Raw genomic sequence first — 15,481 nt, forward strand, 5'->3', positions numbered from 1 at the left:
CAGGGGTCAGCATCCTTTCTGAACTTGTGTGCCAAGATTTAACCCTCCTGCCCTGGGTCGTGCCACTCTCCTGGGGTTGGGGGGGATAAAGAGGAGGAGGGGAGGGGCTCCTTCCACTGCATGCCTCGTGGACCACCTGGGTTGATGCAAATCTTTTGGTGGACTATCAATTACTAATGGAAACTCACTGTTAATTACATAATTATGCGTGAACCATTTTCCTAGTGCTACAGCTGGAGAGAATGGTTAAATTTAATTTATTAAACAGATTAAGCATTTTAACTTTCTCATGTTAGTTTATCAAACTTAATTTTAAATAAAGTAAAATATGTCCCACACAATAGGTTTCAAGGTTCTTTTTATTTTGGGAGGGGCGGGGAACCTTTTTTGGGTTGGGGGTCACAGACCCACAGAAAAATTAGTTGGGGGCCACACAAGTGAAAAGCAAAAAAACTCCTCCCAAAACCCCCAGCCCTCACTGATGTGGCCCCCAGCTGAGACACTTCATTCTTCTGGCTCTCCAGCCCCCATGGGTGTGGGGAAGAGACAGGGAGGACTGAGGTTCAAGGCTTCCCACAGGCCAGATTCAATTTTCTGGAGTTCGTAGATTTTGTGGACCCCCCTGGGGCTCTGGGGTGGAACAAAAATGAGGGGTTCAATGTGCAGGACAGGTCTGCTAGGGAGTCGGATAGGGATTCAGGATCTGGGTGGGAGGTGGAGTGCAGGACGGGATGAGGGAGTAGGGTCTGGAAGGGGGTTTGGCAGCAGGGGAGGGTGGGGTGGGGGTATGAGAGGGAGTTTGGAGGTGGAAGGGGGTTGGGAATAATGCAGAAAAGGTGAGAATGCAGCCAAACAGCTAGTTGGGGAGGGAGGCAAAGAAGTGAGGAGTAAAGGAAAGTGCAGCTTCTGTAAAGTAAAATTGTATCCCCCCCCCTTTCACATCTTCCCTCTGTTCCAGCCTCGCTCCCCCTCAGCCTGATCCCCTGCATCACCCACCCCCCTCCCATCCTATTCCCGCATCCTGATCTTCTGCATTGTCCCATGCCCCTCACTGCAACCCCCTCTAATTCTGTCTCCACAGCCCTGTGCCCTCAGTGCACTCATGGGCAGGGCAGCAGCACTGCGACTCTCAGCCTCCAGGGAGCAGTGCTAGGGTGAGGGTGTGTGTGTTGTGTCAGAGTCTCTTCCCTGGCCGGAACTTTGCTTGCAGCCTGCGGCAGGCAGAGCTAGGGACTGGCCAGGCCTGGCTCCAGCCTGGCCAGATGCAGCAGGGCGCTGGGGAATGGGCTCCCTGCCCCCGCACGCAGCCCGTGCCTGGTGCACCATGTGTGCTGGCTGCCCAGCCCCAGATCTGCAGAGCAGGCTCAGCTCTGCCCCCTCCTGAACCAGAAGGCAGACCCAGGGACACATGAGTGCCTCTCCTACCACCTCCCGCCTCCCAGCAGGAAGCCAGAGCTAGTGCTCCAGCCTGCAGCTGCACAGCTGAGGCTCGACCCGCAGCATGGGCTCCCCGCTGCGCATTGGGAAGGGCAGGACTGAGCTCAGCTCCTGCCCTGTGTGCCAGTAAAAATTGACTCACATGCCGCTTGTGGCATGCGTGCCGGGGGTTGCTAACCCCCGCTCTAGAGCATGTTAACAGAGCGAAGGAGTAGTTTTGGCCGAAAACAAGAGTAAATTGTTGACATGATTCTAACTTAGGGGCTTGAACTCACCTCACATCCAGACAGAGCCTGATTGGCTTGTGCAGCATAGAAAAGGGAATCAACACTATTGGGATCCATGTTAGCTTTGATGAAGTTACATGCGGCCTGTGCAGAAAGAGAAGTTACAGTAATTTGGTTTGAGTCATGCCTGTTGGTGCTAAGAAATGGAGTTCAGTGACACTAAGGGGACCTTAAATACTTTCTGCAAAGGAGATAGCTACAAGCAATTCACTTTATTCCTGTATTGACCAAACCCCCAAAGTAGGATAATCTAGAAAGCACAGTGATCACATACATTTCAAACTGACTGCAATGCAATTGAACGCTGAATTAAAATTGTGTTCAATTTTGCTAATCATGTTGGTCTTAAAATGTATTTAGCAGAGCCAACTCTTCAAGGACAGAGGAAATGCATATAAAATTACTATTAACAGATTGAAACATAGCTGAGCAGTAAATTTAACATGAAATTGTTAAGACGACAATCCAGCCTTCCAAAAACAAACAGGAAGAAAATCAACTCAACAAATATAAATGTGAGTTTTTTAAACAATATGAATTTTTCTCAGCAGCCTAGGACAAGTTTCTTACTAACAGATTAATGGATACGCAGAGATCAGATCATTAACGTAAGGCACATGTCGTAAAATAGGAAAGAGATGTCAACCATTTGTAGATATTATATGAACAGCTGTCCTTCGATGAGTGGAGAGCAGGTCTGTACCACAGGTTTTAGATACATTTATTCTACTGGATGAAGTTAAACACTCTATAGAGTATTATTGAGTATCAAAATATGACTATTTGGCTAGCATCTTGTTTCTACTGCTTGTATAAATGGGTTAAACAAAATTATGCAAGTTTATGGTCCATCAATGGCTATTGGTCAAGGTGGTCAGGGATGCAACACTATGCTCTGGAGGTCTCTAAATCTCTGCCAAACTGGGACAGGACAATTTGGGTTGGCTCATTCGACAATTGCTCTGTTACCATTGCCTCTGAAGCATCTAGATGAACCATTGGTCTGACCTTGTATGGCTGTTCTTATTTTATTATTCTTAATCATTGAAAAAGTATAAAATCTACAAAAAATTAGTAGAAAACCACCAGTACACGCAGGAAGCTGGCAGCAGCACGGGGCAGGAGCTGCCTGCCTCCCACATGTAACCACTGAACTTTTCAGCAGTTAAACAATTAGCTAACTAAATGCATTTTAACATCTGTAGACCAAACACATAAGTGTAGAAGCAAATGCTGTGCTACTGCTGACAAACCAAGAGTTCAGAGAACAGAAATGAGCTGAGAAACCAGTTATGAGGAAGGACTGAAACATCTAACTACGTATAGCTTTAACTAGCTGACAGTGAGTAGAGTGATACAGTTATACATTTAAAAGATGTTAACACTAAAAATGTCAAAATTACGTGTCGCAGCAAAGAGCACAGATGCTAGGAGCGGAGGATGCATTAGTGATGCACGCACTAGAAATATATAGATATTATAGAATAAGAGGAGAAAATTATAATAGCTAAAAGGAAGCCACTAGAAATGGGACAGAAGCATACTGCAAATTCCTACTTTACACAAAAGTAAAGTGGTCATTGATTTCAATGAAAGTGAAATGTTTTGAGGAAGCCAGCATGACAAAAACCATTCCCCACAGTTATACTGAAAACGAGTTGGAAGGTAGGCTAATTCAAGTGCAGGTTCATATAATAAAATGAATGGTCTTGTCATTACTGATATTTTATGAGTAATAATTACAATAGATTCTGCCTATTAGCAACTCCTTGTTGTCAGCAAAAAATTGCTATTATCCAGAAGTTGCCAGTAAGCAGAATGCGGGTTTGCAAGTGCTGGGATGTACCTCACCTGGCTACAGTTCTGCAAACTTGCTTGTGGGCAGAGCAGCAGCAGGAGGGGGGCTGCAGCAGGGATGCTGGGACATTGTAAGAGGAGCAGGATTGTTGGGGGCCCCTCAAGGTGCACAGCACCTCTCCCTGTGCTCTTTAGGGTTGGGACTTAGCATGTCCCAGCATTGTCTTCCCTTGCTGCAGCTCCCTGTCAGGACACAGCGTGGAGAGCACAGCGAGAGGTACCACACAGCATCAGCAGCCCTTCTCCGAGCTATTGCCCTGCCACAAGTCTTCTTGCAGCCTGTGGCCCTTTACTTCCCATGATAAGCTTGCTGGCAGACAAGGACGTTACCAATACCCAAACTCCATTAACAATAAAGTAAATGGCATGGGTCTAATTCCCAGCAAAGGGTGCTGTTAACAATGCAGATACAGTATTAACTGATTCTGGTTAAGCATGAGCTACTGTAGAGGAAAATGTAGTTGTGAGTTTTCCTGAATAAAATGCATAGTAGTAATACTAGAAGACTTACCTGGCATTGCCCAGGTCTGGGGCCAGCCTGGCCTACCTGCCAGCTTCACCCCAGGGTTGGAACGGGGGGGAGGTGAGGGGGAAAGGAGAGGAGGCAAGAAATAGTGAGCGGCTTGTCCGCCGGCTTCTTTCTGGAGGTGGCCTGGTCAGCAGTTGCCTCTTGGCTGCTCCCCTTGGCAGATTGGGATGGCAGGGGCTGTGCCACCAGCCATTGGCTGCTCCCTAGGGATGAGGTGCTTGCTGCCCCTCAGTGATCATTCGTGAGTATAACCGTGTTTCCTGTTTGCTGTCCCCCTGTGGTAATTTGTGACTATAACTGTCCCTGCTATCACATCCCTCCTCTTCCATTTGATGTGAAACAATCGCATTCCACACACATCCCATTGTTCTGGCACAACCAAACCCTAGCCTTGCTTTAAGTTATGATAAGAGGAAGCTGCAAACCAAGTTTAGTGGACCTAGCTCTTACTGTTTGGGAGGCGTTCCTGAACAAACGGATGAATGGACATAGAGGCAGACAGATGCACCAACTCCCTAAAATATTCAGTCGATAGCATGGTAGAGGTAACATTCACAGTAGTCAGTGTTACCGATCAGCAAAATACATTCCCTGTATTATATTTTTTCTACAGTACAATACGGTTGCTCAAGAAATGTCAGATCGTTAGACTTGAAAGAAGGCAGTTAATATTAGTAAGTTATTTCAAACTCAGTTCTAATGTTGCTGCTTTTACAAATACTTAATGCAGCAAGAAGTTCCCAACCAAGTCATTGATATGCAGAAATATGTCTAACAAGTCTCAAAACCTAGGATTTACGAACATATGAAAAAGATCAAGATAAAAAAGGGTGAGAGGTATTTTGTATCATTATATATCATCTTATAGTATCTCCTCACCTGTTCATCAGACACTTGCATTCCCAGCTTGCTAAGCCCTACAATGGAGTAAAAAGCAGCTTCTATATTACTGAATGGGCGCTCCAAGGAAGCTTTCAATCTTTCCACATCACGCCTTGTGAGATAATGGGTAGGTGTCAGGGCCTGAATGCTGGCTGCAAACGTTAAAGCCAAGAGGAAGAGGGTATGTGTACCTGAAAAAAGAAAGATGCTATTTAACAGAGTGCATTTTGTTTCATTAATAAAGGGCTAGTATGTGAACAATTGGCCCTGCTCACTAGTTCACCAAACTTGGAAACATTTCAAAATGGAATACCTATTCTGGGCCCATCAATGCCACAGAAGCAAGCAGGAGACCTAGTCTGAGGAGCAGTTTGGGTCTCCCACTCTTCTAGATAGTACAAGCTAAGAGCACTGCAGAAGCAATGCTCTCAGATCCCAAGAAGTAATGCATAGCAGGTTTTGAATAGTTCTGACATGGTCTGAACAATGACCAGTAAAACTGTTTGTCAGAAGTGGTGACATAAAGCTTTGTGAGATTATTATAGACAAGTGAAAGATAACATTTAACAGAAACGCCCAGGAGTCCTTTGTGAGCAGTTTACAGAGCTCAGGACTTGACTTGATTCCTACATAACTGAAAAGGCTCTAATGTGGGGGAGCTGGTGTTAGGGGGCAATTGGGGAAACTAAATGCAGGAAAGATTTCAGTGTAGGATGGCACAATTCTGCTCTGCTAACCTGCATTTTCCACTACCAAATGGGGAAATCACCAGCAGCTCTACCAGAAATAGAAAGTGCTAATGTAATTGTCCAATTCTGGCAGTAGTAGGGCAAATGACAAGGGAAAAAGAACAATAAGGCGGGAAGAATGCATAAAAACAGAATACACAAGAATGAGAGAAAGGGCGCAAGGTCAGGCTAAATGGGTTGCACCCAATTTTCAAATCAATCGATCAGGCCCCAAATACAATAAGGATTGAATTTCAAACTATGAACTGTGATTGCTTATCTGCAAAGCCCAGATAAGAATGGGAATTAAAGCATCCTGAGCTGAAGGGATCCAGCAATGCAACTGGACTTTCAGAGAAGAACTGGCAAGCCCCAAGCCCGACCACTTGTAGGGAAGGCTGCAAAACCTTCCTCTGCCAGCACAAGAACGACCCCACCTATACCCCGAGGCGGAGTCGAGGTCAGCCACATGAAGGACGATCGTAACTCCCTGGGCTGGGACAGAGCAGGGCCCTGCCAAATTCGCAGGCCGCTTTGGCCACTTTCAGTTAAAGGGCCCCATAACCCTGCGCCCCCCTTGGGCCAGGCCCGCCCCCCACTCCGTGCAGAGCAGCCCAAGGGCGCTCGCGGTCTGTGCTGGGTTTCCATGGCCATAGCGCCCCCCATCCCCCCATCGCGGCAGGCCGGGACCCCTCCCCCAAGGCCGGGACCCCGGGGATCCCCCCCGGGCAGGGGCAGAGCTCTTGGCTCCCCGCCGGGCGGGGCCGGGGGCACAGCCCGGGATCGCTGCTCCCCGCACCGCACGGCGCTCGGCCCGCCCTGAGGGGAAGACCCCCGAGGGGCGCAACCATCTCGCTCTACAGGGGGAGGGCGGGGCAGCGCACCCCGCCGCCTGGGGGGAGGGGACTGCTCCTTACCCGGGGCCGCCATTCTGCCCCCGGCCGCCTCACCAAGGGAAGCAGAAACGTGTCCGCTTCCGCCCAGGGCGCCGGCCCGTACCACCCGGCTCCGCAGAGAGGGGGGCGTGGAAGGGACGCAGGGCGCAGCCCAACGGCAGTGGGCGCTGCTGGTGAATTAACGCGCCTCGTCCCTCCTGAACGGGGAACAAGCGCAACGCAGTGGGCGGGTGGGCGGGAGCAGCGCGGAAACGATCCAAACGGGCACCCCCCTCCCTAAGTGAGGCCGCGTGGTTCACTCCTCCCGGTCACTTGGGTCTCTCCGAGAAGGGCGGGGCCCTGTCTGGGATGTGTATTTCGCTGATTGGTTCTATTCCCAGCCAATCACAGGCAGAGCGGCAGATTTAAAGAGGCAGTGGGCGGTCACTCATAGGAATGGGGGAGCAATGGTCAAAGTTTTCTTTACTGTACCTCCCCGCTCGGTTCCTGCTCGTGGCTGGGGCGGGTCTCTGCCCCTGGCAGGGATGCCAGGCTGAGTGAGGCAGAGGTGGCTGCTAAGGCCTGGCTGAAGCTGAGCTTGCAAGGGCTGCCCTCCAAGGTGACTCAAGTCAAACCAGCCTGTGTTAACAGATGCAGTGATGCAAAGCCCCTCCATGCACAGGCTGCTGGCTCTCACTGGTCCAGCGCGCCCCTTCTCCCCTCCTCCCCAGCACAACCGGGTTGATTTCAAAAGGTTAGGGATCGCCAGCCTTAAATGATCAAAAATCATGAGCCAGACTGCCCCCCTCAAGTTATGAATTTGCTGAGAAATCATGAGCTTTTACAAAGTAATAAATAATGAGTTCTTTATTGGCCTTTTGGTTACTGCACACTTGAGGGAGGGACACATGTTTCACATCTTCTGGCCTTTTGCTGAAGCACCCAGGCTACGCATCTTATTTCGATTGTATTTCAAAATAGCTTATTTCAAAATCTGGCACATCTACACAGTGCCAAATTTCAAAATGATGTGCTATTTCGACACATCTCTTAACCCTTGTGGAATGAGGGTTACAAGGATGCCAAAATATGCTCCCATTGTTTTGAAAGATATTTTGAAATAATGGGTGCATTTAAAAAGACGCGGAGTAGCTATTTCGGGATACCTCTTGTATCCCAAAATAGCCCCACTGTCTAGACACACCCTTAGGCTGTGTCTACACTGGTGTGATCTTGTGCAAAAGCAGCCGCTCTTGAGCAAAAACTTGCTGCCTGTCTACACTGGCCACATGTTTTTACGCAAGTAAACTGACATTCTAATGTATGAAATCAGGGCTTCTTGCGCCAGAACTCTGACGCTCCCACTCAGGAATAAGCCCTTTTGCGCTACTGTACTTGCGCAAGAGGCCAGTGTAGACAGGCAACATTAATTTCTTGCGCAAGAAAGCCCTATGGTTAAAATGGCCATCGGAGCTTTCTTGCGCAAGAAAGCATCTACACTGGCATGGATGCTCTTATGCAAAAGCACATCTCTTGCACAAAAGCACATGCCAGTGTAGACGTTCTCTTCTGGAAGAGTTTTTGCAGAATTCTCCGCAAAAGAGTTCTTGCGCAAGATCACACCAGTGTAAATGTAGCCTGAGGGTGCGTCTACACAGCACGGCATAACTCGAAATGAGCTATGCAAATTGAGCTATGTCAATTGCATAGCTTATTTCGTAATAGCTTATTTCAAAATTTGGAGCTTCTACACAGCACTTATTTCGAAATAGAGCACTCTTCCTCCAACTTCCCATACTCCTCGTACAATGAGGGTTACAGGAGTTGGAGTCCTCCAACTTGACAGTATTTCAACATTATTTTAAAATACAGTGGAGTCCGGATTATCTGTCCTTCAGTAATCCGACACTCCGCTTTATCCAACCCTGCAGCTCCCGGGGACAAAGCGGCGCTGGCAGGAGTGGCATCCGCAGCTCCAGGGTGCAGGGCAGGAGAATGGCCCTGCTCGCTGCCCCATCGCTCCCCTGGAGCCGCTGATGCCTGCAGCTCCCAGGGACACAGCGGCGCCGGCAGGAACAGCATCGGCGGCTCCAGGAGAGTAACAGGGCAGCGAGTGGGGCTGGGCACACGAGTGGGGCAGGGCCAGGCAGGGATGGGGCCAGGCTACAGTAGAGTCCCTATCATCCTACATATTCGGCAATCCGACCACCTGTTGGTCCCGTTTAGGTCAGATAATTGGGACTCTATTGTAACTGCCTGCTGTTTAGTCGTGGACTAAGCTATTTCAAAATAACTCTAGTTATTTTGAAATAATGTTGCTGTGGAGATGTACCTTTAGAAAAAGAAAGCAAAGGTGTTATTTTTATGTGTTCTCTTAATTCCAGTGGTCACATCATGAGACTCATATGTCTACACTGCCTTTTCTTGCGCAAGAAAATATGCAAATAAGGCAAAGCGGTGAATCTCACCACACCTCATTTGCATACTTAATGAGCTGCTATTTTTGCACAAGGGGCTTTTGCACAAAACCCCCCTCTTGCGTAAGAGCCATACTTCCACTTTTTTTCAGGAAGAACGGCTCTTGTGCAAGAGGGAGTTTTTTGCGCAAAAGCCCCTTGTGCAAAATGGTGGCTCATTAAGTATGCAAATGAGGCATGTTGATATTCACTTCTTTGCCTCATTTGCATATTTTCTTAAGCAAGAGAGGGCAGTGTAGATATAGCCATAAAGTTGTGAGAGGCATGTAGGGGACATAGAGTGGTTGCAGCAGAGAGATGGAGCTGAGGGTAAAGTGGGCTCAGGGACCGTTGCATTAGAAAGAGCTGAGGATTGCCAAAGGGAGATGAAGTTTCTGCAGTGTCAGAGATCTGGCAGCAATGAGATAGGACATGTTGCTGTGGAGAGAAAGGGCAAGGACCTCTAAAAGGTAGTGAGGAAATACAGAGTTTATGAGGATGGGGATACTGCAGGAACCGCTGCGTGGCTCAGCATCATGCATTGATGAAATAATGAAAGACATAGAGAAGGGAGATTTCAGCCTGACTCACACAACAAGAACAAGGAGAATGAAATTGAAAGGAGGCAAATCTAAAGCTGATGAAAGAAAATGCTTTTGCGTGCAGGGGGGCTGGAACAAGGGGTCAGTGGTGTAGAAAGGGTGTTATGCGCTCGGGGACAAAGGCAAAATTTGCATCCCCCAATCATTTGTTACTAGGTATATGTTATTTATTTCTAAGTCAGCAAAAATAAGAAAGTACATTAAAAAAATAACAACATTAAAAAGTTTCTTCCGTAAGCTTCTGCATCTGTTGTCAATCTGTTGCTTCCGGTGTTGAACGCGTATATGACTTTTCAGTCCAATGTTTCATCCAGCTGCTCCAGACACCATCGGGGTAGTGATCTACTATGATCTACTAATATCCACCGATACTGGGATCAGTTAGTAGATTGTAGAAGAACTACCTAGATGATGTCTGGAGCAAGCCGGACGAAATGTTGGACAGAAAAGTCATATACGTGTTCAACACCGGAAGCAACAGGACACAAAAATTAAAAAGGTTGGAGGTGCCTGTATATGATCACAATAAAGATTGTTAAGTAAGTTTAATTTGTCTTGCCTTAGCTACAGCGAACTAATTAATTATGTCATCAAAATCTATTTTTTCAAGGGTCTGTCTGTCTATTCTGACCCATCGATGCTCGAAGGTAAAATAGAATAAACTTTAATTTGCTAAATGAGCATTCACAGCTAGCAATAGATACAGCAATAGTAAGAAACAAAAGACAGAACTATGTAGCACTTTAAAGACTAACAAGATGGTTTATTAGGTGATGAGCGTTCGTGGGCCAGACCCACTTCCTCAGATCAATATGTGGATCTGAGGAAGTGGGTCTGGTCCACGAAAGCTCATCACCTAATAAACCATCTTGTTAGCCTTTAAAGTGCTACATAGTTCTGTCTTTTGTTTCAGCTACACCAGACTAACACGGCTGCATCTGTATCACGATGGTAAGAAGTACTTGAAAAGCAACCCGCAGATTGGGAAACACATCTTCACCATAAGTCACAATGAATGTCTGAAGCTCTAATTGTGTATTAGGTGCAGCTTCCTGGTGGGTTTCAAGGAGCATTTTGCAGTCACTAATTTCATTATATAGCTCTATCCCTTCGATATCTGAATAATAAAATGTCCCTAGATCCATACAATATTGACGGAGGTTGTTCAAATTATCATCCTTCAATAGTCCCTTAACATTAAGTAAGAATCCGAATTTGTAGTTCAATTATTTAAGCCGAGTAAACCTAATAGACATTTCCTGCTGCAATCAGTCAAGCACAATTTTCATGATTCACATAATTTCTTCCTCTGTTGAGAGGCCAGAGCCTTGTGCTAGTTCTCCTGGCATCCATCGCCTTTGTCTGATCCTCCTTTCAATTTCCACCCCCACTCATCTGTTCTTAGCTTCCTCAACTGACTCCTGGCACAAATCATCACATACTGTTGAAAACTCCACCTGAAGTACATTATGCCAGAAGGGGAGAAGAACCAGGAAATTAAACATCAAAATGTTTTGTAACAAATTAAACACATCACCTCTTGTTTATTGAGTTGCGTTTGGATCATGAGATAATCACTCAAAAAGATCTACCATGTCATTAATGCATTTGTGAATCGCCTTTACAGCCTCCACTCTACCTCATTAACCTTGTTGTTTTTCATACTATTGCATAGCGATAAACTACATCATAGTTATGAATGTAAGAGATTAATTTACCTGTTAAAATAACATTCAGAAAAACTTTTAAATAAAACTAACACACAACACAAGAATCGCTTTCAATTTCTTGAAGGCACTTGAAGCAATAAGTAGCCTAAGGATGAGCATTTTTGCATGATTTTTTTCCCGCCGGATACACCTGAATGTGCATGAACTGAGGTGATTGGATAGAGCATATTCCTGCCACCATTCACACTAAAGTGCATGCAGTATAACCTCAACACTTGCAGTATACCATAACTATTGTCCTATTTACTTTTTGAAGGTTTTGCTGAATATATACAAAACAGGAAATAATCATTAAAAAGTTAACAACGACATAACTTTTGGCAGCTAAATTGGTGCTCCCCCAGCGTGGTGCTCAGGGGCAACTGCCCCCTCCCCCCGGTTCTCCCCATTGCTACGCCACTGCAAGGGGTGCTGGGTGTACAGCAGTACCTGCTGGCTTCAAGTGGTCTCCATCATATACAGGGATCATAATTTTGTTCAATAGCATTCAGCACCTCCACTATAAAATATTGTTCCAATGCCACAGTTTGCATGATTAGTTTGTAGAACTCATTGCCAGATGATATGATTGAGAACAAGAGCTTATCATGAATCAAAGAGGGACTGGCCATTTATAAGGATATCCAGTGTTACAATAAAAAATATTACAGCCAGAGTAGTTTGGGAAGGGATATAACCACCAAGCTTCAAGCATAGGGCTGGGAGGAATCTTCCTCTGGATGTAGGTTAGCCCATAGCTACTTACTGCAGAATTTCTCACCCCTTCCTCCAACACAGCTGGGCCTGGCCATTGCTGGAGACACAGACGGCCCACAGGTCTGATCCTGTGCAGTATGTTCCTGTATATTTCCATTATCTGTTGGAGTTGTCTCTTGAGGTCATGATAGAGGTTCATTGCTGGGAGGGCTCGTGGGGAGGTGTGAAGATGGTTGCACTGCTGCTGTGGGGTGCTTCACATTTTTTCTGCCTACTCTGGGGTGGTCAAGCCAATTTAATTAGGGCACTTAAAAATCATTGACTGGCAAAGAAAGTTTGATTCATTCATCCTGCAGAGGGCGCTGGAATCTTATCTTTTGTCCCAAGCAATTTACAGACCGATTTTTCAAAATGCCAGTTTCACATATTCCTTCAGCATAAAAGGGATCTACACTTAAAACAGATTCCAGAGACTATTATTCTCTGCACTGTGGATGGTGCTTTTGCTCATTTAGCAAACAACATCCCTGAAGATATTGAAGTGTGAAACACAGCCACTGGGAAGGCAGTGCCCTTTTTTCCACAGCTTTATTCTGATCTACTTTTCTTTTGCCTCACATATGGTTCACACTGTTTCTGGCTTCCTGATGGCTTCTCACCAACCACTGGCATTGTAATGCCCTTTCCTTGACTTGTGTGTATTAAGATTGTGCGGTATAATTCTGATGTCGAAGTGAAGAACACTCACTGAACCAGGCCCAAAGTTCCTGGGGAGCAATTGGAGAGTGTCATCTGCTCCCGGTGGAGTGTTGCTGGAGATCCCAGCTCTCCAACTGGTCCCCTTCTATTCATCTACAATTAGACCAGCATATAACTCCTTGAGTCTGTCAGTCTTTAAACTCCAGGGCTTGCAATCTCCTTGTCAGTTTCTCAGAGATAGCTTGGCATGAGGCTATTGCCCCTCTGCCAACCAGGCCTTTCTGCTTCCTTTTCCCACTCTCTTCTCCCCCTCTTAATAGCTGGGCTTGTTTTCCTTAGCAGTGTGATTTCAGAATAATTGATGTTATTCCGAAATAATATGGTCCGCGTCTACTCTACAAGCCTTTAGTTCGACATAATGTCAAAATAATTTTGAGTTGGAGGACTTCTTACTCCAACTCCTGTAACCCTCAGGCTGTGTCTAGACTGGCAAGTTTTTCTGCAAAATCATCTGCTTTTGCGGAAAAACTTGCCAGCTGTCTACACTGGCCGCTTGAATTTCTGGAAAAGCACTGACGATCTCATGTAAGATCGTCAGTGCTTTTCTGGAAATACTATGCTGCTTCTGTTCGGGCAAAAGTCTTTTTCTGAAAGACTTTTGCACAAAAGGGCCAGTGTAAACAGCACAGTAGTGTTTTCTGCAAAAAAGCCCCGATCGTGAAAATGGCGATCGGGGCTTTTTTGCGGAAAAGCGCGTCTAGATTGGCCACGGACGCTTTTCCGCAAAAAGTGCTTTTGCGGAAAAGCATCCTGCCAATCTAGACGCGCTTTTCCGAAAATGCTTTTAATGGAAAACTTTTCCGTTAAAAGCATTTTCGGAAAATCATGCCAGTGTAGACGTAGCCTCATTGTAAGGGAGTAAGGGAAGTCGGAGGAAAAGTGCTCTCTCTCGGACTTACTGCAGCGTAGACAGTGCCAAAAGCTGAAATAAAGTATTTTGACTTCAGCTATGTAATTGAGGTAGCTCAAGTAGCATAGCTTATTTTGGCTTTAGCCCTGCTGTGTAGATGTGCCCTTATTGATCCCAGCTGTAGGTACATGTCTCCATGCTTGCCAGTTCTGGCAACTGTGTAGGTAGTTCAGGGTGGTGAGCCTGATTGCCTGTAAGCAAAGTAGACTCCATGCCCTTCTGGGGCTTGAAAACCCCAGTTACCATTCAAACAGGGGCCAATGTTACAGCCCTGCATGGCTACAAAATGTGTATCCACATCTGCATCTGTATCCACAAAAAGGAGACACGGATATCTGTACCCACATCTGTGGATGTGGATATCCATGAATATAAAGTGGATATCTGTGGATTTGCAGGGCTCTAGACATTGTCAGTGTCCATATTTATTCCTTCTTGACTGCCTGCATGCAAGCTTGTCCAGTACAAGCTGAGTATCTCTAGCATCACATGTTCCTAGGATCTGAGAAGTAAGCTGTGTTCATTCCACTTTTACTGAATCAGTTTTAGGCCTTTTCAAAGTGCCTGTCATGGTACTTTCTGAGATGGCCCTGCAGTTAGGTACCAGCTAAAATGGTGAACTGAAAATCTCAACTTTGAGGTGGCATCATTTTTAATAAAGCCCATTATGGCAACTTGAGAGATTGACCAGAGATGGAATATAAAGTGTTTTATCTCTAAGTCACTAATTCAACCCCACACTAAGTCAGTAGATACCCAGTTTTATCATCTGCTGGATCCTCACTGGACTGTGTGAAATGAGGTGGCTGTCTCACCTCTATTTCTAGTGAATAGGCGTCCACAATCCCAAAACCCACAGTGAGCATTGAAGTTGCTGCTAGTAGTCTCAGGACACAGGGTACTGACTGGTTGGTCAAGCAGATAAATGTATCCTCTCACACTGGGGGTTGATTGCTCCAGATAAGGGCTGACACACATCCGCAAGGCACAGAATAGGTAAACTTGCAGTCTTTCTGCCTACTTGGTGAGAACTTCAGTCAAGGAACTGTTGTTACTTCAGTGGCTGTGTCTAGACTGGCAAGTTTTTCCGCAAAAGCAGCTGCTTTTGCGGAAAAACTTGACAGCTGTCTACACTGGCCGCTTGAATTTGCGCAAGAACACTGACTTCCTACTGTCTGAAATCAGTGCTTCTTGTGGAAATACTAGGGCCAGTGTAGACAGCTCAGATTTGTTTTGTGCAAAAAAGCCCCGATGGCTAAAATGGCGATTGGGGCTTTTTTGCGCAAAAGCGCGTCTAGATTGGCACGGACGATTTTCCGCAAAAAGTGTTTTTGTGGAAAAGCGTCCATGCCAATCTATATGCTCTTTTCCACAAATGCTTTTAACGGAAAACTTTTCCGTTAAAAGCTTTTGTGGAAAATCATGCCAGTCTAGACGTAGCCAGAGTGTTTCACCAATGCTAACTACACTTATCCCCCACAAAGTTTATTAAAAGCAAGGGGCAAAAACACACAAAGTTCTCCAAAATTCAAACTCATTGCTAGTCACAGCTGATTGGAATACCTTTGGTGGGACCACTTTCCATCAGGAAATGCAGGTTCACTGAAATAAAAATGCTTGGAAAAATTGGGTTGAGTTTGCCCCATATTTCTTCCAGAGGAGGGAAAAAACCTTCAGGGTTAAAAATTCCTATGATGTAGAGATGTCCAACTTTGTCAGAACAAAATATTGTG

The 15,481-nt window shown here is 46.0% G+C and overlaps 1 protein-coding gene across 2 annotated transcripts in view; it reads right to left on the bottom strand.

The window, feature by feature from the left end:
- The window catches only part of RPN2 (ribophorin II), a 40,340-nt gene extending 33,547 nt beyond the window's left edge, over positions 1-6,793 (bottom strand). For both annotated transcript variants that reach the window (XM_075901311.1, XM_075901310.1), the window contains exons 1-3: positions 6,638-6,793; positions 4,990-5,183; positions 1,713-1,808 (exon numbers count right to left, since the gene is read on the bottom strand). In XM_075901311.1, the coding sequence (XP_075757426.1) occupies positions 1,713-1,808; positions 4,990-5,183; positions 6,638-6,650 (303 nt within the window). In that variant the 5' untranslated portion in view covers positions 6,651-6,793. The remainder of the gene's footprint in view (positions 1-1,712; positions 1,809-4,989; positions 5,184-6,637) is intronic.
- Between the last annotated feature and the right edge of the window lie 8,688 nt (positions 6,794-15,481).

The sequence above is a fragment of the Pelodiscus sinensis genome, chromosome 18 (genome assembly GCF_049634645.1).
Source record: "Pelodiscus sinensis isolate JC-2024 chromosome 18, ASM4963464v1, whole genome shotgun sequence".
NCBI classification, from domain to species: domain Eukaryota; kingdom Metazoa; phylum Chordata; order Testudines; family Trionychidae; genus Pelodiscus; species Pelodiscus sinensis.